General features: G+C 40.4%; 1 protein-coding gene across 1 annotated transcript in view; it reads right to left on the bottom strand.

Moving 5' to 3' along the window:
- Positions 1-2,039: 2,039 nt before the first annotated feature.
- The window catches only part of RAPGEF5 (Rap guanine nucleotide exchange factor 5), a gene marked incomplete at both ends in the record, with an annotated part of 162,974 nt that continues 138,631 nt past the window's right edge, over positions 2,040-26,382 (bottom strand). The window contains 9 exons of the mRNA XM_080611916.1: positions 2,040-2,158; positions 5,460-5,514; positions 9,873-9,937; positions 14,822-14,909; positions 16,016-16,066; positions 18,737-18,827; positions 22,082-22,260; positions 23,072-23,194; positions 24,947-25,044. Coding sequence (XP_080468042.1) covers positions 2,040-2,158; positions 5,460-5,514; positions 9,873-9,937; positions 14,822-14,909; positions 16,016-16,066; positions 18,737-18,827; positions 22,082-22,260; positions 23,072-23,194; positions 24,947-25,044 — 869 coding nt within the window. The remainder of the gene's footprint in view (positions 2,159-5,459; positions 5,515-9,872; positions 9,938-14,821; positions 14,910-16,015; positions 16,067-18,736; positions 18,828-22,081; positions 22,261-23,071; positions 23,195-24,946; positions 25,045-26,382) is intronic.

Below are 26,382 nucleotides of genomic sequence, written 5' to 3'. Positions count from 1 at the left end.
GGGAGCTTGTGTCGATCTTTTGGAAGGAAGGAGGGCTCTGCAGAGAGACCTGGATAGGTTGGATAGACGGGCAGAATCCAATAAGATGAAATTTAATAAGTCTAAGTGCCGAGTCCTACATTTTGGCCATAAAAACCCCTTGCAATGTTACAAGTTGGGGACAGTGTGGCTGGATAGTGTCCAGGCAGAAAGGGATTTGGGGGTATTGGTGGATGGCCAGCTGAATATGAGCCGGCAGTGTGCCCTGGTGGCCAAGAAGGCCAATGGCATCCTAGCCTGCATTAGGAATGGTGTGGCCAGCAGAAACAGGGAGGTTATTCTTCCCCTGTACTCAGCACTGGTGAGGCCGCACCTTGAGTACTGTGTCCAGTTCTGGGCTCCTCAGTTTAAGAAGGACGTGGAAATGATTGAGTGCATCCAAAGGAGGGCAACGAGGCTGGTGAGGGGCTTGGACCACAAGCCCTAAGAGGAGCGATTGAGAGAGTTGGAGTTGTTTAGCCTGGAGAAAAGGAGACTCAGAGGTGACCTTATCACTCTCTACAACTTCCTGAAAGGGGGTTGGTCTCTTTCCCCAGGCAGCAACTGACGGAACGAGAGGACAGAGTCTCAAACTGCGCCAAGGAAGGTACAGGTTGGATATTAGGAAGAAATTTTTCACAGAAAGAATAATAAAATATTGGAACGGTCTGCCCAGGGTGGTGGTGGAGTCACCATCCCTGGATGTGTTTAAAAAGAGATTGGATGTGGCACTTGGTGACATGGTTTAGTCGAGGTGTAGGGCATGGGTTGGACTCGATGATCTTGAAGGTCCCTTCCAACCTGGTAATTCTGATTCTGATTCTGATCTGATACTAGATTATTTCAGGGCAACTTCTTAGCACTGAAAACCAGAGCTACGGTGGTGACGGTGGTGCTTAGATGTAGGTCAGCTGTAGACAAGACTTTAGAAATGCTGCCTCAGTACATGCCCAGAAGTAGTACTTTTAGCTACATGAGAATTGGCATGGGGAGGGGTGTGAGAGGGACGGAAGCAGTAAAATGACTCTGAACTGAGAGCCCAGTGTGTATGCAGGTAATTACACCAGAACCCTGTAAGGTGTACCCTTTAGTTCTTTAAATACTAGAAGCATGTGCAAGTTAGGTGAAGTTTTACCTGCTGAAGTTTTACCTGCTGAAGTAGTATTTCTAGGAGGTGAATTAGGAATGTAGGTGGACCTAGGCATTGTGTCTGAGTAGACACCAAGGAAGCTGTAATCCAAGCAGAAAACAAAGCTCCCGCTACCATAATTTACAAAACATTAACTGCAGGAGCTGGTGCTAAATCTCAGATAACTGAAAAGGAAGAAAATAACATCTTTTCAGTGTACAAACAATTGTGTCCATAAATTGCAACAAAAGTGGATTGGCTCTTTCAGTGTGTTTTATAAAGCAGATTCTTAATGGGCCATAACAGTGTGAACTGTTGTTTACTGCTGACTTTCACAACGCACTCTTGAGTTTCATCTGGTGTGCTGTCTTTTTATATTCTCATTCTTGGTTGTCAGCACTTATCTCAAATAAGATGCTCCAGTGGACTCTGGGGAGCTGCACAGATTGCCCAGTACTTTTGGCAACAATACTTTGGCAGCCTTGAATTAGTGAAGTACATACTGTGGTGAACTGACAATCAATCCCCTTGTGGCATGTTGCTTGCTGAAATGTTTTGCTGCTGTGATATGACCATTCCTTTCATTCTAATACTGGCAGAATCTGCATTGAAAGCTACACTGGACCAAACAATTATTTTCACAGAAACCAAGCTTCTGAGCTCAAAGGATGCTGCTCCACTCCCTCTGGTGCTAGTGACCAATGGGGATGGCACCAATCTCACCCTGCAACTCTGTGAGCAGCTCCTTTGCTGGCTCTTGCCTGATTTTCCTGCTCATGTTGTGTGAGCTACTGATAAAACTCAGTAAACTGTTCTTATACAGGGAAGCAACATGCTTGGCATAAACATTCACTTAATTCAAAGTGCTGGAGTTATATGAAGCTGTGTACGCTCACACTCTCGGCTCTATCCTGTGAGAAAGCTCAAACAGGGCTTGCTGGTTGTCAATGACATGCAGGTGATGGATGTATGGCTTCAGCTCTTGATGCTCTTTTGAAGGAACTTCATTGCCTGCAAGACAGGAGAAAGGGGATGGATCAGAAAGCCATGCCTTGCCCGCTTCTCTGTCCTGTGCATTACAAAATCCCTGGTGTGCCAAACTGTCAGGTGCTAGACAGTCACAAGAAAGACAGGCAGTAATTCAAGAGACCTGCTGTTTTAAGTGCAATTCCTGAGGAAACAGCTAGATACAGAGAAGGGGAGAAGAAAGAAAGCAAGCAGCAATGCTGGGCAGCCAGTGTGCACAAAGGAGGGACAAGTGGACAGCAAGAAGCTGACTCTTCCCAAGTGGAAGATTTACTCCTCCCATCTCCTGTACGGGTGGTTAAAAGTTTTCTTTGTGCTGCTCTAGCAGCACAACAGGACATTCAGCAGGGGTGGGTGGCCCAGCCTGTAACTTTTAAACAACCTTAGCACAAGTACACAAGACAGCAGGCCCTGGGTAACTTCCTTCAGAGCAGGTGAAAGGTGACAGTGGAGCAGATAGATATGAAATCTGTTCAAAGCTGCTCTGACAGGCCCCTGCCTTTTGATCTATTCTGCTTTTGATTTCTGATATAGTAACAGAGATGAGAGTCATGCTGTCATTTCATGGGAGTTTACACGGAAAGAGGAATTAGCTGTGTAACAGACAAATTGAACGGTGGCTGGGATAGCAGATGTTTTCTCTTATAAGTTTTATGCCTGACATTGGCTTGTGGGAACTTGCCAGCTGTGAAACCCTCCAGCATGGCTGGTGACCAGCAGAAGTGCAAAAAGAAAAGCTAAAACCATGGCCACCAGACCCATCAAGACAGGCAGACAAGGTAGTGTTTCCCACACATTGCTGACTGGTGACAAACAAGTGAAGGTTGGAGAGCTCCATCCTAGTCCATGTCCTCAAGCAATTTTAAATAATATCATCCTAAATTAAAGAAGAAAACCCCTCAAAATTTCCCAAACCAATCAGCTTAATTCCCACACTCCCTCCCTCTCCTTTTTTATATTATCATCCATTTCTCCACACTCTCCAGCTACACGAGAAGCTTTCCAGAAACTGACCATCCCTTTCTGATGAGAGCTGTATGATGCTGCATGGGTAATGTGGGACATCAATGCTGCCAGTTCTGTGTGCAGCTGCTAACGGGGCTCCTGGGCAGCTATTTTTAAGAGTTATTTCTGAGCAGCTATCTAACTTGAGAAATGTAGGAGAGAACAGGACATGATTAATTTGTGCTGGGATACAGAGATGACCTTTTTGTTTTGAGGGAATAGAATCCCAGCAGCTGTGCTGAATGTACTGAAAAACATTCGTATTTCTCATTAACACCTGAAATAACAAAAGCTTGAATTATATTATTTTCTCAGGCTGCTTTGCCTGTTTTTGGAAATGCTATTGTTTGTTTTCAGGATTTAGGGTATAAAAGTGTTATTTCTGTTAAAAAGGCGTTTCAGTCTTGCTTGGAACCAAACCAGTTTCTTAAGCTTAATACACATGATACAGTCCATAAACAATAATAATAATTCCTTGCTTAGTTTTGTTTGAATTCTTTCCTACAGTGAGACCTCTTGTTCTTAGACCAATCTGGAAATTGATGCAGTAGAAAGATTCACATTCCTGAGGGCAAAATAAGCCCACTAGAAAAGGCAACTGTCCATAAAGTCTCAATAAATATTCAGTGAATTAATTTCATGCCTAAATGAATTTAAGAAAAAAAAAGTGCCTACAGGGATGTCTGTATAAGCTGCTTTTTAAATGCCAGCTTTACAGTAAATCAAGTCTGTGGTAAAATAAAACAACAATCAGGTACTTCAAACTATCAGATTATATGATAAATCTCAGGTATTAACCTTAGATTTATGCTGCAACACTTACAAAACCACTTGGGGAAAAAAAAGGGCAAAAATGGGATGAAAGATTTGCAGAGAAGCTGCAAAAAAATTCACATCATTAAAAGGAAACAATGCTACATTTTATAACACCAAATAAGAGACATTCTAACTTACAGAGGCATTGTTTGAATTAGTCACTATTTCCTTCACTATCTTGTTTAACAGAATAAAACCAAAAGGTATGTCCTTCTCCTTTTCCCTCTCTTATACATATGTATCTCAAAATAATACAAGAACCATAATATTAAACAGCCTTTGTTTGAAAAATAGGTGGTACAGACATATGGTAATTCTGAACAAATGTTCAGCAAAGCTCTTAACAGTGCTTGTCATTCTCCAAGGTACATGAATTTATATACAAAAGTATTATTATCATTATTCTTTTTGTGGGAGTCCATGTTGAGAGCTGCTGAAAATTCAACTCAAAAAAAAAAGAAGCAATTCAAACCCTTTTTATTTCCTCCCAAGGTTACAGCACAGTTCTGAACTTCTCTTTGGAAAAGAAGTTTTAGTAGCCTCAACAAATGACATGTTTAGTGGGTTTAGCTCAAAAACTAACCACTTCCTAAAGCAGTGTTGTGTTTGCCCCTTTCCTGTGTTTAACCTCTCTGCAGAGAATAAGAAATGCTGAGATGGAACAAAACAAGGTTTCTCTTCTGTGAGCAGCAGAACAAAGTGAGCTGGGGTCTTCTGGCATGGTCCCTTAGGGCTGGATTCTCTGGTGGCTTAGGAGGTGGAAACACAGAAAAAAAGGAGTCTTTTGTGAAGCTGATGCACTTGAGGACATTCCTAAAAACGTAGATCCTCCAGTGTCTAAAGCAGGCAGAGCTCTATTAGCAGAGGTACTAACACGACTCCCTCTTTTCTACCCAGTCAGCTACTTTGATGAAACCCACAAGATTTTTGTATCTTCAAGACATTTTGCGAAATGTCCTTAAGAACCCAAACTAAGCAAACAATTGCTCTTGGTGGAAAGCCAAGTGAAAAGCTGTGGTGACAAATACCATCTTTTAGCTACTGGAAGCCAAGACAGCTGTGAATCCCTTACCAAAACACCCTAGCAGGGGACTGAGGTAACTCAGTTATGACTGGAAAAGTGAAAAACAAAGCATACATCACAGGCCTTCATGATTAAGAGCAGCTGTCACAGATCTTAACATGGTATTTTGAAAAGGTGATAATTTTTGCAGGAAAATAATTTGTGAAGAATTTGGAAGCTGTTTCTACAAATATTTTGTAAAGTAAAACTATCCAACTGTGGTTTCTGCTATGAGGACCTTCCAACAATGATGCCCCCTCTTGCCAACTTGTTAAATAATTGTTGACCACATTTTCCTGCCGTAGTAAACCTGAACAAGTGGAAACAAAGCAGAGAAAAAAACCCCCACAAAACCTCAAGGCTGTACAAAGGCAAACAAAGTAGCAAACTTTGCCTACTCACCAAGCTGGTTGTTTCTGCACTGTCTCAGTGACCGAACAGTATCTGCAATCATGTGCTGCAAACAAGATATAAAACATCAGTGCAAAAATCTGACACGGATTTTGCCACTAGAAAAACCTGGAAAAAAATCTCCTTGCCTACACTGTACAGCAAAACCCAACAGTAGTAAGGTAGAAAATGAAGACAGCAGGAAAGAGACTTTGCTCCTTGTCTTAGTGATAATATACGATGAAAAAGGGTTAGTTTAGAAGGTCCTTACTGATATCACACAGATTATGAGAACAACTCCCTAAGAGCCCATAGAAAGCGGTAATGAAAAACTGCCAACCAATTGCCTATTTTTGTTCCTGTGACTTTTATTAAACTGAAAGCCTACAGCGGCATACTTGTATAATGCCTTGCACAATCAGGCACCAGTATCAGCTAGGCAGTTTTCTGCAATATGATAACCAACACAAAAAATTCCCCAGCCCATAGCCTAAATACTGCAGAGCAAATACCCTGACACCTCTGCAGGCATGTACCACATAAGACTCTTCTGTATGTATACCATGTTAAAAAAAGCTGGCGCTAACACAGATAATGAATGTTCACATAGATTAAGCAGAGGAAATAAAAGGTTTAAGTTTGGTTTCTTGTTTAGGCTAAGGTCTTAAACTTACGAGAACTGGAATTGCTCACTATAAATCAGTGCAGTGTGCTAATTTTCACTAGATGTCGCTCATAAAATTCATGAGGCATTACTTTTTTTCTTTATTTGACTATTTTCTGTGGCAACTCTTCACCAATCGAGTAATTTAAGCAATTTGCAGTTAGCAGGAATGATTTAATAGCTCATGTAAACAGCTGATGATGCTTTTTTCACAACTCTCTCAAAAATAATCAGAGGAGGAAAGGATTAAATGTCTTGAGCAGAGTATGTTTAAGACCAGAATGACACAAAACAGCCCTGCCGACACCCTGGAAGTGGCTTACAAGGCTCCTCCACAGAAAAACTTATCAAGTTTACCAGAAACTTCATAGTGCTTTAATCAGTGAATAAAAATAATTTTTCTTGTTACTTGCTGTGCTTCACTTGCCATGATATTGTGCAATCTTTTGTGCTGATGTCCTTGAACTGATTATAATAAAGTTCTAATGAGATCTAGATTTCACGATCAATACTGTATTAGGAGAACTAAACTTCCACGAGAGCTGCTGCTATGATGTTTTCCAGCTGTTACGCTTTGCATTTGGCTTTTAGAAGTAATAGAGATTCCAATATTGCACACAGTCATTTTTTGCTGTTTCTCCATTGTAGTAAGTGTGGCGATACATCACCTGAAGGTGATGCTCTGGCAATGGAAGAATCTCTTTGTGTAACACTCTCTTAAAGCAGAACTCCTGGCTTTAGTAGCCTAATTAGGCATTTCTCTATGTTTTCAACTCACTGGGATCCAACTGTAATACAGAAAATCAGCCAATTCCAATTGCAAAACAAATGCTACTTTTTGACTGTTTGAGCAGGTGCTTGCATACCTTTAGTGTGATGAGTAACACACATTTCTTGTGGCCTTTCAGCCTACCAGCTACCTAGGATCATTAGCACTCCTTCAACTGAGGAGAGCAAAAACTCAGGTTTGGGAGTTGCACGGATATTTGAAGGATGGGGCTTGAGAGCCTTCAGCTGCATATACACAGTCCTTAGAGCTGAAGGCCCTAGGTAAGAAGGTGTTACCGAAGCCGCTAATGGCTATTGACCTGTATTCAAGTTTGCTGGAGTGTGGCTAAGACATGTCATTGCTAGGATATGGGTGATGGCTGACTGGAGAAAAAACCTGAAGAAGCCACATTTCAGTGAATCAGCTCAGTAAATATACTGGAAATACCTTCAGATGCAACAGTATAATACCATATTTTCATTTATTCCCTCAGATTTAGTTGAGGAAGTGAGTATGGTACTGTATATTGATCTAACACTATCTAGACTAGAGTTTACCCAACATGGAGTTAAATAAACCATTGCAATCCCTTAAACTTTTGTTAAAATTAGGCAATATTCCTAAGACAAAAGATTGTTTCACTTTCTTCTCTTTCCAAATTCCCTCTTTATATTTTGAATTAACTTTCTCTTCACTGCAACAGGTCATGCCAAATCAAGTTCAGTCACATAGGACTGTTGAGGCCATGATGATCTAAGACCATAAAAAAAAAAAAAAACAGGAATTGTAGGGAGAGAGAATTTCTTGTATTAAACCAGCTGATACAGCAGGAAAAAAACAATGGTTCAGACTAAAAAAGTGTCCTTCGGGTGAGATGCTTAATGAGAAGTTAAATATTTCCAAATACTGATCCAAATAAAGACACAAGAAACCATCTTTGCTTTGAAATCTGTAAGTAGAAAGCATATGCATTTATGACAATAAGTTTCTGCCCCTAAGCAGTAACCCGCTATGGTAGAATAATTCCTTTCCTCTTTTTCTGCAACAGCAAATTTGCAGGTGAGTTTGATCCAAACCAAGCAGGAGCCGGTATCAATCCTAATTTTTCTCAGCAGAGGCCAGAAAGTGCTCAGCACCCAGTACAGAACACCAAGGAAGACATTCTTCCTTGCTACAAAGCCCTTATAATGAGAAAAGAAACATAAACTGATGTATACATGACTATGTGTGATGCATCTTGTTACTAAATTCATGCTCATTGACTAAATGCCTTAGCATCCAAATGAACCAGCTTAATACAGGTACTGCCTGAGTTTCCACTACACTCACATTTAAATCTCTTCTAAACTCCTACCTCCTAAGCTTGCACTGTATTCATACATACATATTCATACATATTCAGAGCTCTATGAGACAGCATGTTCCTGAGGGTGTGATCTGACTAATAATATGGAGGAAGTGTCAATCTGAACAACCCTAATCCCAGCACCATCACCTCAGACTCTCCCCCCTGCCATTTAAAATGCCCATTATCTATTTGCATGGAAAAGGTGAAATCCTGGCTCACTGAAGTCAATTAGCAAAGCTGCCTCTGGAGACACAGTGGTGACAGAAAGGATGGGAAATCTTAGCCAGCAAGCCCAGCATACATTAAACACATAAATGATTAAACAACAAACAAACAAACAAACAAACAAGGTCTGACTAAGAATGGAACAAGAATCAGATCCTACGTATTCACTAAATAAATAGATGAGCTAGTGGGGGGATTTTAGTAACAATTACTGTATATTAAGGGGTAGTTTAATTCACATGTTAATTGGATGTACTTCCAAGAGGCAATGAAGAAGAATATGCTAATGCGTTTTATGCAAACACCTAAAGGTCAAACAGTTAATGGACCTGGGACCAGAAAACCTTTCATTAAATGCAAATGCTTGTTCTTGGTAACTCTGCAACAAGAAAAGGTACAGAAATAAAACAGAAAATACAAAAAAAAGAAGCTCAGGTTCAAAAGTCTACATCTGTTTGCAAGTTGAAAGACAACATACAGTATGACAGGATGTGAAAATAAGTTCAACATCTGATTCATGAATAAGCCCATGTTTGCATGTTCATTTTCAAACAAGTGTAAGCACATAGAGAAAATAGTTGGGAACGATTCATGAGGCATAGCCATCTGGACAACAGTCCCGTGGCACATATAGAGCAATTGGGAAGAATATTTCTTGTTCAAATACTCCAGGCCAACAAAAAAAAAAAAAATATTTGAAGTTTCTCCTCTCCTCCATTGTTCAGATATGCAAACTGTGGATTTCAGTGCTATGAAAATGTTATCAACAAAGAAATGAAATATGAAAGCTAGAGAAATCAAACCTCTATCTGTAATAAGCCAGAGTAGGTGTCATCTGATGTCCAGAGGGGATGTGGTTAAAGATACAATGTCAGTAAGTGCCCTTCTACATATAGTATAATGGTATTTATAGTCAGCTTAATTCATATTTTAGGCATTATTTTCTTCATCAACTAACCCAGATCAATAATTTTATTTTCATTTAAGATCCCTGGAATTACCATACCAGGAGCAAGTGCTTAAACTAGAAAAAACTTTTCTTCAGTGTCTTGAGGGGGGAAAAAAGGGAAACCCAATTCAAGGAAAGCTAAAGCAGGAGAACTCAACTGAGGAGAAATAGTCTATGAGGTGGTGAAAAGGAGTAGATAACACTGGGAAAAGAAATGGCTGGAGTGTGTGGCAGTGATGCTGGCCATTACTGGCTTACCTATTTACACAAAAGTAGGGGAGGAAGGAGTGCAAAGTGAGAAGAGCAGAGGAAAAGGGCAGGAAGATAGTGCTGGCTGTTATATCCTGATTGTTCTTTTGTATCCCTGATTCATCCAGAAGAAAGCCTTTTTAGTCTTACAAGATAAGGAAGGGAAAAGGAAAAAGGAACATGAATCTCTTTGAAAAACAGGAAGGCCAAAATTTGCTTACCAGCTTCTCAAAGTTAACGAGGTTATCCAGAAAAGTTTTATTTCCTTCATGGATGAATGTTACATCTGGAAAAAAAAATAAAGGAAAACGAATTACTTTTCATGGCTTTGTTGTTTAATACAAAGAAATAAAATTAATAAATAGCAACAAAAAAAAAATTAAGAGGAAAGTATCCCATTAAGGACTGACACAATGTCTTATAACAATGGAACAAAAGCCTGGTATAATGATGACATGAAGAGATTATTAGATAACAACATTATGTATGTATAGCCCCAGCAGGGACTGGACAGTCCCTGAGCCCAGAGCTCCATGGGGGCATAGCTATCAGATGCTGGAGCAGACTCTGACACCCCTTCATCTCCCTCTGTGGGCACAATGATTCTGAAGTTCTCCCCAGAGACAAAGGGCTACTGCAGCAGCCAGACGGAGGTTAAACACAAGCCACTGAACTGAAGTTCAAAGCTTTGAAATAAGCTTTATGGCTAGGGAAAAAAGCTTTTACATAGTGTTGTAGGAGAGATTTTGCAAAGGCAGCAAAAAGGTCAGTGAGAGGAAAAGGTTTATGTTTGGCTCCTGGAAGGCAGATGAACACAGTGTAATGAACTGGGGAGGGCAGAGGGGAAGGAATAACAGGCAAAACAAAACAAATGTTGCTAAATTAAGATTATAATTAAAACAGTAGCTTTGGGTCATTTTCTCCACTTAGGACACAAAGTGAGACCTATCTTGGACATGAAGTACCAAGGACACGGATAGACTCCCCATGGGGACTGAAGCTGCTTTGACCCCAGTAATGCACCCTCCTGGTTACTGAAAATACTTGGATACTAGGAGTATCAATACTCAAGTACTGCTCCGTACTACGAGCATCGCCTGTCATGTCCCTATCAGCTCTCTCCTGGATGTGCAAGTCTCCAGGAGTACCAGGAGGAGACAGCACTACTGTAATGTGACAATACTCTAATACCATTGCTTCTTAAAAGTCACAGCTGTGTCTGCCAGCTGACAAATGGCACATAGTAAATGGGAAACATCTCATCAGAGGTGCCAACCTCATCTCTAGGACTCCCTCTGATGCCCACTTCATCCTCCTAGTTTCATGGGACTTTAGAGCACCCCTGCAGCTGATGCTGGGGTTTGCTTTGTAACCCCTCAACCACCTTCATCCTCCCTCATAACAGCCAACCTGACTTATTTCCTTTTGTTTCAAAGACTCACTCTGGGTCTGAGGGGCATTCTGTAACTGCTCAGAATGGAAATGTTAGTGGCTTCATCTGCTGGTGGAAACCAGGGGCTTGGACACATAAGGCAGAGCTCTGTGAAAGGTGATGGAGAGTTCCTGTGCCCCCAGGGCAGATGGGCTGGGGTCTGCCTCAGGCAGGCAGGATGCCAGCATGGGCACCCCAAGTCTAGCTCCAACTCCTGAGCAAGTGGGGCAAGCACTAAGCAGGGAGAAAGGAGGAAGTGGGGCCCTCTACACCTCCTCTGCTGGGCTGCTTTGAGGCAGCCAGGGAAAGGGATAGAGAAAGGACACAGATTCAGGACACATGCATTACTTGTCTCTATATCACTGCAGTTAAAAACTGTCCACCTCTTTTAACAAAAATACTTACACCGGAAGCAGAAATTTCCACAGAGCTTTTTAAGTCAGTAACAGCAACATGCATATCTCTGACAGTGGAAGGAACAGAAATTTGCTTTGCGGCCACAACTGACAGTCTAGGTAAATTCAGTGGAGCAGAAAATTGCATCTGATCTTGGTTATAAGAGAACATCACAGTACTTTATTACACATTTGAAAAATCTGCCTGATTTTCCAAAGCTGTGAGAGAGCTCTGCATTTAAATCTAATTAACTTTAAAAGAACACTCTAAAGTTATTTTTCATAATCAAAGAAATATTATTCACGATTTTCAGGTTTTTCTTGAAGCTACTTTTGTTTGTCTTGTGTTGAAATGCAGTAATTTGTTGAGTTAATAATGACTTCTCTGCTACCCATGCTTATTTTATTGGTCTTGGAAATAATGTTAATACAAATATGCTTGACATGGAATAAAGTCCTAGGTGCTATGTGATACTTTGGGAACTATCAATCTTGGCAATATCTCCTTATAGATCACTGTACTTGTCCTGGGTTCAGCAGTAGCAGTCATTTTTTCTCCTTCTTAGTAGCTGGTGCAGCGCTGTGGTTTTGACTTTTGGCCTGGGAACAGTGCTGATAACACCAACGTTTTTAGTTACTACTCAAATGTTTAGCCTGAATCAGAATCAGAATTACCAGGTTGGAAGGGACCTTCCAGATCATCGAGTCCAACCCATGCCCTACACCTCGACTAAACCATGTCACCAAGTGCCACATCCAATCTCTTTTTAAACACATCCAGGGATGGTGACTCCACCACCACCCTGGGCAGACCGTTCCAATATTTTATTATTCTTTCTGTGAAAAATTTCTTCCTAATATCCAACCTGTACCTTCCTTGGCGCAGTTTGAGACTCTGTCCTCTCGTTCCGTCAGTTGCTGCCTGGGGAAAGAGACCAACCCCCACCTGTCTACAACCTCCTTTCAGGAAGTTGTAGAGAGTGATAAGGTCACCTCTGAGTCTCCTTTTCTCCAGGCTAAACAACTCCAACTCTCTCAATCGCTCCTCTTAGGGCTTGTGGTCCAAGCCCCTCACCAGCCTCATTGCCCTCCTTTGGACGCGCTCAGTCATTTCCACGTCCTTCTTAAACTGAGGAGCCCAGAACTGGACACAGTACTCAAGGTGCGGCCTCACCAGTGCTGAGTACAGGGGAAGAATAACCTCCCTGTTTCTGCTGGCCACACCATTCCTAATGCAGGCTAGGATGCCATTGGCCTTCTTGGCCACCAGGGCACACTGCCGGCTCATATTCAGCTGGCCATCCACCAATACCCCCAAATCCCTTTCTGCCTGGACACTATCCAGCCACACTGTCCCCAACTTGTAACATTGCAAGGGGTTTTTATGGCCAAAATGTAGGACTCGGCACTTAGACTTATTAAATTTCATCTTATTGGATTCTGCCCGTCTATCCAACCTATCCAGGTCTCTCTGCAGAGCCCTCCTTCCTTCCAAAAGATCGACACAAGCTCCCAGCTTAGTGTCATCTGCAAACTTACTGATGAAGGACTCAATACCCTCAATCCATGTCATCAATAAAAATATTGAACAACACCGGTGCCAGCACAGACCCCTGAGGGACACCACTGCTGACTGGTTGCCAGCTGGATGCAACACCGTTCACCATCACCCTCTGGGCCCGGCCATCCAGCCAGTTACTGACCCAGCAAAGAGTGCTCCTGTCCAAGCCGTGAGCTGCTAGCTTTTCTAGGAGTATGTTATGGGGGACAGTATCAAAAGTCTGACCAAGGACTTTGTGAGTCTCATGCTCTGCTAGGGAGGAGGGGAAGCCAGAAGGAAGTAGAGCCAGGACACCTGACCCAAACTAGCCAAATTGGTATTCCATACCACAGCACGTCATGCCCAGGATGTAAATTGAGAGTTACCCGGAAGGGCTAGTTCACTCCTCAGTAGGGCTGAGTATTAGCAGGTGGTGAGCGATTGTGTTCTCTTCCCTTGTTATTTCCCTTATCATTATTATTATTGGTGGTAGCAGTAGTGGTTTGTGTTATACCTTAGTTACTGGACTGTTCTTATCTAAACCCTTTGTGCCCCACGCTGAGTGCCAAAAAGAACTGTCGTGGTTTAAGTGCAGTCAGTAACTCAGACCCACGCAGCTCACTCGCTCACTCTCCCCCTTCCTCCTCACCCCGCTCCCGGGGCTCGAAAGAACGTAACTCCCATAGGCTGAGAAAAACACAGCGCTGCACCAGCTACTAAGAAGGACAAAAAATGACTGCTACTGCTGAACCCAGGACAGTACTGAAGAAAATTACTGTATTAATTTGCAAAGTCTCCTTGTTATTTCCAATACATTTTAAGAGACATAAATGCTGCTTACGTGCATGTTTTTATACACCATATTGTACTGCTGTGCAAACATCATTGCTACAAGTTACTTATGTTTGCTGCTTTTTGTTTGCAGGCATGACCTACTCGAGAACACTTAAAAAAATATTGATTTTGAAGCCTTGATAATTGTATCCATCTGAATTAATGCCACCTCCTTTGACATGTGCAAAGAGTGGAAGTGCCTGATGGCTCCTGAGCTGTCACCGACTGATCTGGAGAACTGTCTTCAGACATCTAAAACTCATAGCAGCAGCAGCAGGTTGGAATAAACAGCCTAAGAGAGCACTTTCAGAATACAGGAATAATCAAACAGATTTGCCATGTTCAAAGACAAAGCAATTAATAATTAATGATTCCAAGACAACAGAATATTTGAAATGCCTGCCATTTAACTAGCTGCCCAGCTCACTGCATTAAGTACATAGCTGTGTCTTATTTTAATAATTTTGTAAAAATATTTTCTTTTAAATAGTAATATTTTATTTATCTCTTCAGACTTGAAAAGACTTGAAAAACCCTTGCTCTCAGGGCAGAAAGACAGGGCAGGTTCTGCCTTCAGGGTGACACAGGGTAGGTTCACCCTGTCAAGACAGAGCAAGTATCACAGAAAAGCAGCATGACTGAGGCTGCTTCCATGGGTGCAGTCAGCACAGCTGGGCAGCCCCATTTAGGGGTTGCAAGGTCTCACTGCTCCACTGAAGAGGATGTGGCCAAAGCAATGGCACACTGCTGTATCCACAACTGACAGGAAGATACTGAAAACCTGTGTGAAAATTGCCATCTTCCCCCTGTATTAGTAAAAGGCAGATGTTTATTATCCAGACCAAGTGCTACTTTGTAGATACCACTACATGCGCCACATGGTTATCATAAGGCCACCTGAAGGAAAGATTACCTTGTGCTTGTTTTATTTAACCACAACGAATAAGAGCAGCCAAGCTTTAACATTACCTTTCAGAAGTAAGGGCATGAAGGGGATTTTCGGTGATTTCATTTTCTTGAATGCATCTCTGTAAGCTTTGTGATTCAAAGAAGGGTCCTACAAAACCATTTGGGTAATAGAGAGAAGAATCAATATGCTATAAGAAGAGCAATTCTAAATCCATTAAGGGCTTCTGATCTGAACATGATTTAAATGCAAAAGGTTTCTTCGGAAACGAGGTAGATAAAGTGACTAGATAGGTGACTTACTAAACTGAACAGGAAACATAAACAGTGAAAGGAACAAAACCAATTACATTTCTCTAGATGAAGCAATTCTAAAACGGGAGTAAGCCGCAGAATAGATTCACTTGCATTGCTCTGTAATTTCCCCACAAATTCCTGTTAGCAAAATCTCTTGTGCTTGCTATCTAGCATAAAATGTATCTCTGAAAGTATTGCTGATCAATTTTATCTTTGAAAAAAGACAAAACCAACAACAAACATCACCGAACAACAACAAGAAAATCCCAACAAAAACTGGTCTCAGATCAGTGGAGCATATTAGAGATTTTAAAAGAAAGTAAGAGAGTATGTTTCAGTGGTGTTGTGTAAGTAATTCAAAAAGGCATGTCCATTTCCCATATAAACAAACATTTTTGTACACAAGCTCACACAATCTTGAAAACACATTCATTTATAAAAGACTCTTAAGTACAGAAGCATGGACAGCCATTGGAAGGCTAGGTCTCATGTTCCCCGCACCAGGCAGCGATCTCACCAGGCACCCACTTTCATGACCGCCAGAGGAAACACTTGTTTAGTCAGCTTTGATAATGCTGACAACGACCCTTAGCCTTGGATTTTGATTCTTTTTTTTCCAATGTCAGCTGTTCTGCTTTTCTCCTGATCCGCAGCATGTTGCTTCAGATAAAGGCCGATTAACCACCAGAGTAAAAGAACAGCTTCCAAATTGATGCTGGGGAACCAACACTACATTCACCTCTCTGCCGTTCTTCCAGCTGTCACAAATGCAGCTTCTTTCTTTTTGTGTGTTTGGAGACCACCTCTGAGCTCTGGAGAGCTGTGTGGCCTTCGGTAAATCACAGATCTGACATGACAAGCTCCAGCTCCAGACAACAACAGGCAGCCTCCAAATACATTAGGCAGAAGAAAGACAGGTAAAGGCAAGCAATGCTGGTCTGCTCCCAATACTGTACTTACTGTCAAACTTTCAAGCTCAGTGAAAAGTTTCTTGAACTTCCCAGGAATTTTCTGAAGTGGGGAAAACAGAGAGGAGAAAAAGGAAAGTTGATTTAGGCAGAAAAATGCTGATGTATTTTTATGCCATGAGACTGCCATGGTTGAAGTGCCTGCTGAAAGTACCAACAGGCTCCTCAGCTCCAAGGAGCCCTAATTACAGACCATGTTATGTTCGATGCCAGTGAGGCTCTGGAGCCTACAGCCTCACCTCAGGGATCTGCATCCTTCTCTGATGGAAACTGCTTGTTAGCAGCTGTTTTCATTTTCTTCCTTAGCTTCTATGTCTGCTGTGTTTACCTTAATATCCATATCAAGACAGAAGCAGTAACACAGGCTGAGAATTCAGATACTGTGATCACATCCAGGTTAAATTATTTATTGTTATCAATCTTCCCTTAAAACAAGGGTTCTAGAAATTAATAGCCATCACATTTGATGCTGTTTGATACACCACCCCTAGTGCTGACCAGTGCTAGTGCTGGCACATGCTTGTGCCAGAGAGAGATATTTCCTTAACAAACGATTAATCCAGCTTCAATATCTCATCCTAATCCTACAGGGAAGTGCACAGAGCACCTTCCAAGAGAGGTCAGACACAAACTACCTTCTTGCCTTACATGCTGACACCTGCTCTACTCCACAAGCATCCGCTTCCTTTATCTCTAAGATGCTTTAATGGATTCACCTTACTGTACTCAAAGCAATTGTTCTTCTCCAACTTGAATTTTGCTGCTATTATTTCAGACTTGAAGTAGGGTGTGTGGACCCTTCAAGCCTATTTTCTTCCAACCATACTAGTTAGTCTAGTAAAAGATATCCTCTCTTACTACAAATCTTATCTTGTCTGTACTCAGAATCCGACAGCCACAGTGATACTAAGAGAAAAGAGACTTAGAACAACTAAATGGATGTGCTGTACGATTAAAATGCTAAAATAATAGAGCATGGAATTGCAATTGCACATTTTTAACATCTTCAATCAGGGAAAGTTAGGCTCATTAAAACACTGCATAGTATCATAGAAAAAAAAAGGTAGAAGAGGGAGTTTGGGAGAATACTACTTGTTTAAGAATTCAGGTGCAGTGTCAATGTAGTTTACGGTCTAAAAGGTTGCTTAAATTTAGGTTGTTTCATTTACAAGTGTAAGTAATTATAATTAATTTATAAACATTGCTCTACTTCCTAGAAGTCACATTACTAACACAAATAACCTTCTGCCTTCGAAATTTCCAGTGCAATAAAGTTGTGGGTTTTTTTTTTTTAAATGCATGTGTTTTCATAAATATTTTACACACAGAACCATGACATATTTTAAACAATATGTATGCATATGCACTCATTGTTCTGAGAAGCAATATATTCTACTCTTCCTGAGAGAACTCCACCAGCAGCACATGATCTCCAGAGGTCTCCTCACACAGCAGAGTTCTACATGTTTCTCTGCGAGACAGATCTACATCATTGCCACTGGGTGCTTTTGAGACGCTACTTAAAACCTTCCACTCTCCTACCAAAGCCCAGAGAAATGGGATGAAGGCAATCTGTAAGAGCAGGCAAGGGCAGATGTCCCCTAGAGAGGCATTTTAGAAACAGGAAAGACAAGTGGTTTCTGTATCGTTGTCCTCAGGTGTGTATTTTCTCTAACATTTTTGCTTCACCTGTTATTTAAAGTTTGCTCCTCCTTGCCTATCTAAGTCCCTGTAAAATCCTCCCTGCAGAAGCAGTCACTGCCCTTGTTTCTCCGTGTGCCAAAGCCACTGACTTACACAGCAATGTTTCCATATGCATGATTTCAGCTAAGGAGGAAGGCTTTGCCGGGACATTCGTAGGTGGTTTTGTAAGTCTCTGAAGGCCATTTGTCTTCAGCTGCTGGTGCTCACAAATATCTCCCAGGCAAGAGTTCACAGCCATTCTCTGTCACGTTGTATTACAGATTAGTATTTTTGAGTACTGCCCACTTGTGGTGTTGGGGACATTGGGGAGGGACAGGGCTTCACCCCATCACACTAAATTGCTCCTTCCCTAATTTTCAGTTCATCAGCAGATATAGTAAGATTGCAGACACTAACACTCAATAATTTACTTGGATAGAAAAAAATTAAATCCACAATGTAAGCACAGATCCCAGTGGGACCCTCCTCTAAATATCCCATGCTCTGTCTAGGCACCAGTAGCTTCTTTAGCAGATAATGTCTGTGCTCCAGTATGCTCCTTATTCATGACCCATTTCCTAACTTTGCTGTCAAGATGAGCAGCTGCAAAAGAGCTGATAAAGGAGAATAAAAGAGGGTTTATTTCTACTTTGTGGGTTTCAGTTGGTTGGTTGGTTGGTTGGTTTGGGTTTAAAATGAAATTATTCCATGATTTCTTGTTTGGAGCCACCTTTATGAGACTTTCTGTTCTGACATCTACTTAAAATGCTAGGATTTTCATTTCATCTTTCAGAGAGTAAGATCTCCTTGCTTTGTTCTTACTTAAAAGCTCTGGAAGGACAGTTTTATCTGAATAACTGTGTATCTGAAGTTTCAGGTCACAAAGAAGTTTCTCTGCTAACACTCACTCCATGTTTGATTTCAGCATGAAAAACCCCAATAAATAGACAGAAAGGGCATTTCACCAGTATACAAACTTTGTGAGAAGTGGTTTTAACAGGATCTAAAAAGATACAAAGATGCATCTTACCTCCCAGGTCTGAGACAGCCGGCTGACGGATGCAGTATTGAGACCCATAACAATAGCAAAGAATGAATTCAGATTTCTTTGGGCTTTACAGCTGTGGAATAAATATATGAACGTTGTATTCTGATTTTTTGTACTCAGAATTAGAGATAAGTGGAAAGTACAGGTATCCTAGGTTACTGAGTCTCATTTCAACCCTCAGCACTAACATACAATCATCTTCCACATAATGAACTCATTAAATGTCCTCTCATGATCACCTGCAGTCTAGGTGATGGGGTTTTTAAGAAGAACGTTTTTTAGCAAACGTTCTACTGTCTCATCAAACCTGTTGTTGGCAGGTTATTTTTTCCCTTTGTTGTCAAAAGTAATTTTCCCTTTTCAATGTTCAAGTTACTCTCAGCTGTCCTTTACCATACAGAATAATTGACCTCTATTCTGTTGTATTATAAATATTTTCATCCCCTTTTTCATCTTCTCTATAAAGTGCACATCATCAGTTCCTTCAATTCTCTCTGTGGTCATGGCCTGCAATCTACTTTTCCGTATTGTTATTATCTTTCATTGAATTCTTGTAATTTATTTTAGCTTTTCTTCCATGTGTTTCCTTCTTACCAAGGAGATGTAGTGAGACAGTGGGGAGAGAAGGAGAAACATAATTACTAGTTTGGCTCTAAGTTCTCACACCTTTCTTCTGTGTAAGTGTAAAACAAATAGCAAATTATTTATTTGGAACAGCATCACACTTTGTCCTTGCCTTTAATTTGTCGTCTATTATCACCCAAGGACCTCTGTCACAGTACTGTTCTTTACCATCATGCATTTATTTCTTCAGCTCAGTATTAGCATTCCCTAGCTGAATTACTTTGCATCTATCTAAATTAAATCTTACCCTACTGTTGTTTGCACATGCCACTAGACTCCTCAGATCATTCTTTTTTTTTTCCTATTCTCCACAGCATTTGCAATCCCTCATCACTTCTATTGTCTAAAAATTTGATTAATGTTCAATTTACATATCCCTATAAATCAGTTGCAGTTAGTACTGGTTCCAATACAGGTCCCTACAGAATTTGCTTGATACCTCTATGCTTTGACATTTTACTATATACAATCAGACCCTGCTTATTTCTAAATAATTAAGATATTTGAAATCCTGAAATATTGAGTCCTTTTCAAACAAGATCCCCCTTTCTCTTGAGATTCTTGAAGACCACAATAAACATATGTGTGCATGTGTGTGTGAGTGAGAATTCTCTTTGAAGATAATTTTACATACAAATGAATCCACTGCCTTCACTGGGATTTATCAGAGAAAAGCACATGCCTTAGTTGGGAAATTTTCCAGCACTTCTTACAAGTTTTATAAAGATTGCACTCATTGCTGTGTACTATCTCAAGACTGTATTTCTCACCTCAATTCAGCTGTCTTAAAGTTAATCATAATGTTTTTGCTCAGACTCCTTCTATCATTCAAGTCAGACAGCTCCCAAATGTAATTCATTTTAAAACAAGAAAGGTGTCCAACACAACTCAAATAAACTGTCTGTTGGGTGGGCCCATTTCACACAAACAACTGTAGAGAGAAGGCACGTCTTTTCAAGTCAGCCACCGCTTGGAGAGCGAGAAGGCTGCTGTTATAATCCATTTATTCTAACCCTTCATGACCTGTTTCTGTAACTCCTCAAAATGTTAATTTCTAACAACATGCTGATTCATTTTCTTTATTAAATCACTTGTTTTCTATTTTAGACTAGCTCATCAACAGAACAGTATGCATCTATGTTTCAAAAACTCCATCTCCCTTTTATGTACTGATACACTTGCGTAAAAGCCTTCATCTTCTTCACATATTCTTCAGCAGTAAAGTACACAAACATTCAACATGAGGTGCTTTTCTGACAAGCTGAGAGTTATAGACAATGATTCCTGGCCAAATCTGGGAGCAGAGAACAGGAAGCAGCCAGAGCTGCTCACAGATCCCTATTTCTCTGCCTTAGCCAAAACCAAAATAGCAGGGCTTCTTAGCTTGTGTTCATGATGAGAGTCCTGTGTTAAGCACACCACCTTCTACTCTAATTGTTCCTCTTTTATCAACTCTTCCAGAATTGATAAGATGTGATAATGTCTTCTTTTAGAAAGCTGCTTTTCTGATTACAAAAGATCCCAAGCAAACCACATACTCACTTATTTGTGTATCCATTATTTCATCATCTATGGGCTACAACGATGCAATGCACTGGGAAAGCCAGTCTGTTGTTTATTGACAACTGTATTTAGTCTCCATAGCTTTGGCTTTTCACTTAACAGAGATGGGATTCAAATAAAGCAACATTTTAGTCTGGTAACGAGTATATCCCTATTCATGTGGAACAGACATGAAACTTTTCCTGGAATGCAAATTAACGCTACTGTGGTGCAAGACACACAGAACCAACCAATGTTGACATAATTTGACCAAACTTGTCCACTGATAAGGCAGAAAATGAACCATATGGATACCATACAGCTTGCAAACTAAATCAAATCACATTTATGAGTTACACTAGATTAGAAGAATTATTTCACCAAAGGCACTGCTTCAGCAGAGAGCAGTCTTTCGTATGTAACTGCCTTGCAAATTAAATCAATCCAGTCGATGAAGGGAACAAATTATACATTTTCAATGAACATGCACATTCAAATACTGCAGAAGACCTGCAAGTGGAAAGAGAGGCAAGGAGAATGGTTGCACATATTTAAACTGCACCATTTCCCTGATTACTAAAATAAGAGTGATTACAGAGAAAAGAACTCTCTGTATATAGTATATATTTTTATTCTGTTCCAAGGCATAGAAGAAACGCCAGTACTATTTAGTAGCAGCACAAGAATATACTATCAAACCTAATTAATAAAACCCCTCACCTCCAGTAAATTAATGAGTAGTCCAGAGAGGACTGCATAGGGCAACAGCTTATTGTAGCTAGTTTTCTCTAACAGAGTATTTTTGGTTTCCATGTAGTCTTTGGTGAATAACAGTGTTGCCGCTCAAATAGTTTTGTAATATGGTCCTCAGGTTATCTCTGCTAAGAAAAAAGATATCTGCACCACCAGGGATTTTGCAGTTGATCCTGCAGATACAGTGGCTAAGTTGCTGGGGAAGACCTGAGCAGCATATATTCTGCCATGTCTAGTTTTGGCCAGTATTTGTTGTTATTTATGGACTGTTTTATCTAGGTGTGCTTACAACACTATTAAAACACAAGGTGACAAATTAGTTTGCTTTCTTTGCTTTTGCACCTACTCCCACCAAAAAAAGGATGTGAATTCAAGGATTTTTGTTGCTTTGCAATGTTAGTAACTTACTGAGCAGCAATCTTGATGAACTTTTTGACTAGCTGTACACGTTTGCAGAGCTGGCTGCAGAGGAGTATCTCAGTGGCAACCCAAAGCTGGACCTCGTTACATCTTTGAAGCAGAAGACTGAGATTCTCAGTGTTTTCAGTACTGCCCTGTCTGCTGAATGTGAAGTATATCAGCTCTTGCTGGAAGACATTGACAACATTATTATGGATATAAAAAAGAATTAAATGTAAATTAATTACAAATTATTTAGAACTATGTTTTTGAAACAAGACTTGGGTATAAATGGTGATCAAGGAAAGCATATGATGAGAAGCAAGGGAATATCCCCTTCATTTTCTCAGAAAGCCAACATGCTTTTCAGTGAATGGTATTTTTAAGTGACCTTTTGTGCTGCTAACTGTGTATTTTACTCAGCAGCTCATGCCAGAACCTATAAAAGTCATCGAAACAACCCACTGGGCACTGAAGTGGGCCATTATCCCATTTTATAAAGCCTACCCAGTATTTTTTATCTCACTGAAGCCTAACAAGAATAATAATGTGACCATCTAAATTGCTCAAATGGTGATTTTATTTTTTTTTTTTTTTGTGGTTAATGTGATATCAAGTACACCTATTTGTGGAGTCCTATATTTACTGGAACATTATCCAGTGCAAAAGACAATTGGCATATACAACATATTCATACAGACCAGTTTTAGAGAATAACTGTGTTGTTCTACCCTCTTTGGGCAAATCTCAATAAAACCCACCAGATATACAGGGAACATAAGAGATGCCCCAGTACATGGAAGTTACAAACTTTTCACAGTTTTTTTCTTTTCAGTGTCATGGATTGCGACACATCTCTTGGACCTGACTCAATACCGCTACTACTTAGAGCTGCCAAATCATTCTGTCATGATGGTGAACTGAACATCAAGGAATACCAGTGCTCCAAAATGCACCACAATGCTGCATGACAGTAATATACCTGGAGGCATTTCTTACCTCATGAATAGCATTGAAGAGGCTCCAGTCAAAGTTTGTTAGTTCTAAGGCAAGATCCCAGGTGTTGATTCCCAAAATTCTTACAGACCTTTGCTGCAATTCCTCATTTTCACCAAATGGGTGCTAAATCAAGAGCAAAGAATCCTTAGCAAATTCTAAAAGTTCTGCAATGAAAGAGCTACAGGACCAAGGTACAAACCAGAGCTGAGTAAGTAATCTTCTCTAAGTGCACTCTGAGGGATTTTCCCCAAACTAATCAAAATCAAGAGTTATAGCCTATTTAATAAATAGCTTGAAACAGAAAATGGGTCAATAGGATCAATGATTTGCTACTGGATTAGGCCTTCTCCCTCCCTCTCTAAACCTTGAATATAAAACACTGACCAAGCAGACAGCATAATGAAAATCAAATCCCCAAAACATTCAGAAAACAAAATCTGAATTAAGACACCAGGAAATTTTTGTATTGTAAGATAAAGGAATCATTCTACAAACACACTGGATTTAGAATAAATACACACAACTTGCCTGCCAATCCACCTTTACAAATAACATAAATACATACATTTTAAGATTAATCTACTCCAAATGTAATCACCAAACAATAAAGCACTGTGGGTCCGGATTCATTAAAGTTACTTAGCATACTACTGTGAAGTGCACTGGCACTGCCAGTGTTAAGGATCATTTGACATTTCCTTTATTTTCTTGGATTTTCAAAAGTTTGCATTTCTCTTGCTTTTTTTTTTTTTTTTACCTCGTTTGGCTAAAACTTGGCACATGAACCATCTGCCATGATAAAAGATTATTCTTACCAGTCAAGCCATTACTTTGATGCTATATGTCTGACAGTTACAAGTTTTGTGAATTTTATAATGTAACTAATGAAACTAGATTGGCTGTCACCCATCTGTGCTGGAAACCTTCCCTTGCTATCCTCCTTTTTGGAGGTGGCTAGAATGCCGGAGATAATGGGGATGACAGATTACAATGATAGCAGCACGTCAGCTCTTCAGGGCACATTGATCCAACAAAATGTAAGTAGACACTTCTCATCCCTAGGATAAATGCACAGAATCTTAGTGGTACTGACAACACAGAAGTCAGCTGCAATACCATCCCTGCACTTTCCTTGGAACATCTGCATAACTAGCAGAAAACTATAGAAAGAGTAATTGTTTGAGTGCCTGACTGCTCCTGCCTCACTGAGGTTTTGGAAAATCATGGTCAGAGAGAATATGCAATCCTGGTTTCTGAGGACAGAGAGAATGAGAGAGACCTGCTCCCTTCAATCTGCTCCCCTCCCCAGCACCCGTGGGAGGATGGGAAGACAAGATAGACAGAAGGAAGGGAAGAGGACATACCACCAGTGATATATGCCAGCCACTGACTGACCATGTGGCTGCCACAGCACTGGGGTGGCACTGATGTCCAGTAATTTTGGTAAAACTCACACAACAACCATATTTACAAATAGTATTTCCATGGAGTTTGTCCATCACCTTGTATGATTATGTACTGGCCACTTTAAGTGTTACAAAGGCACAAAGGAGAGTTGGGGGTTAGGAAGGAAAGAAAGAAAAAAAAGTCATACAGGCCCTGAATAATCCTCATCTCATCCATTTCTGTACAAGCACAGGTAAACTTTTCCAGGCTGATGTAGATTGAAAGATTTAAGCTGTACAGAATCTTTGGTCTACATGAAATTGATAAACAAATTCCATTACTGTTACATCAAATAAGTGCTGTTAATGCATGATACTTTTTATAGAGCAGCTCACTAAGCTTTACTAAGGAAGCAAAAAATAAATTCTGCATTGAAAAAGCCTTCTTGAGTTAGACAAAAATTGGGAGGTAAACAATACAGATTCTTACCAAAGAATCAGTCAGATCTTTCCGGTAGACAAACATACGACTGGATGACTCCAAAGATTTTGAGATAGCCAAGTCATTTGGCTGTAGTTCATGTTTTTCTATAAAAACAGAAAATAAAACACAAAAGGTGTAAAAGCTGCATATAAATATGAGAAAAACATTACAAATGTATTTGTGCAGCCACACAAGTTCTTAAAATGTAACTACGCATCAGATCCACTCCCTGTGGGGACCACCATCTCCACACTATTTTAGGCACAATAAATGAAAGATGTCTCTGATGCTGGACTACAGCACAAAACCTTCCAGCATCTGCTTTCAAAGTGTACTTCACATCGGATAGAACAGAAAGAAACCCTTGAACCATCCATTCTAACCTCCTATACATTACAGAACATTCAATTTCAAGCCAGTGTAGCTACTGCACATGTAGAGACTTTTGTTGCAACAAACTGTTTTGGCCTCCAGAGACTGAGCTGTTGTGTATGATTAGCAGACAAGAGCAGGAGTGGAGATGCAGCCACAGTCATTTGACGGGAAAAGAACTTTAAAGGATCTCAGCACCATGAAACTCACCGCATGGAGCAGGGCTGAAGAGTCCTTTATAGTACAGTATTTACAAAACTTCCTTTAGGCATGGAGTAATTCAGTTAGGAAACACCTAAGTAAAAGAGTAGGACATACCAAACTGGTAGCAAAGAGAAAAGACTCCTCCACTTCAGAGTAGTGGTTCAGTTCTGGGCAATCTTGGATGCACCAGAGAAAGGTGTTGGGGAAAGAAAGCAAAAAAGTAAAGCAGAACACAGCTAAAATCTGCCCTAGGAAAACTGCCTCTTCCTGCAGGCTCCAAGACCTGACTCATGAGATTTGATTACAGTGACTGTATTATGGAGATCCAAAATCACTACAATCATGTTGACAGCTACCTTGGACTTCACATTGCCCATGACAGAAGAGTAGGACCAGGAAGAGTCTGAAAGCCAAACATCATTTCAGACTGTTTTGCCTCTTATCCATGTTCACACTGACACCAGATACATTTATGCTGAACTACCAGTATGCTTTTTCAAGGTAATTTTGAACAAAAAGAGCTTGCTTGTTCATTTCAGGAGTACAATAAAAATCTGTTCTCCAGTGCTCACACTGCTGCCCTCCAAGTGGATGGCAGATGACAGTTCTGAGTCATGCAAACACAACAAAAATACCAAGGAAAAAAGAGAAAAGCATGGCAGACTCATGTATTATCGCTTGCAGCACAGGACTGACAATGCTAAAAACAAAGACACCAAAATTGTGTTATCTCTAATTCAGGCAACATGACTTAACATTTTAAGGTTACAGTGGTCATGAACAAATGAAAATCCTACCGTACCTGCATTTTAATAATTATTTCTTATTGAACAGCCAAATGGCAACCACTTCTATTCTGTAGCTTT

The sequence above is a fragment of the Psittacula echo genome, assembly GCF_963264785.1.
Source record: "Psittacula echo genome assembly, chromosome: 2".
Lineage (NCBI taxonomy): Eukaryota > Metazoa > Chordata > Aves > Psittaciformes > Psittacidae > Psittacula > Psittacula echo.
Note: the sequence above shows the minus strand (reverse complement) of the source record. Positions and strands in the feature narration are given on the sequence as shown.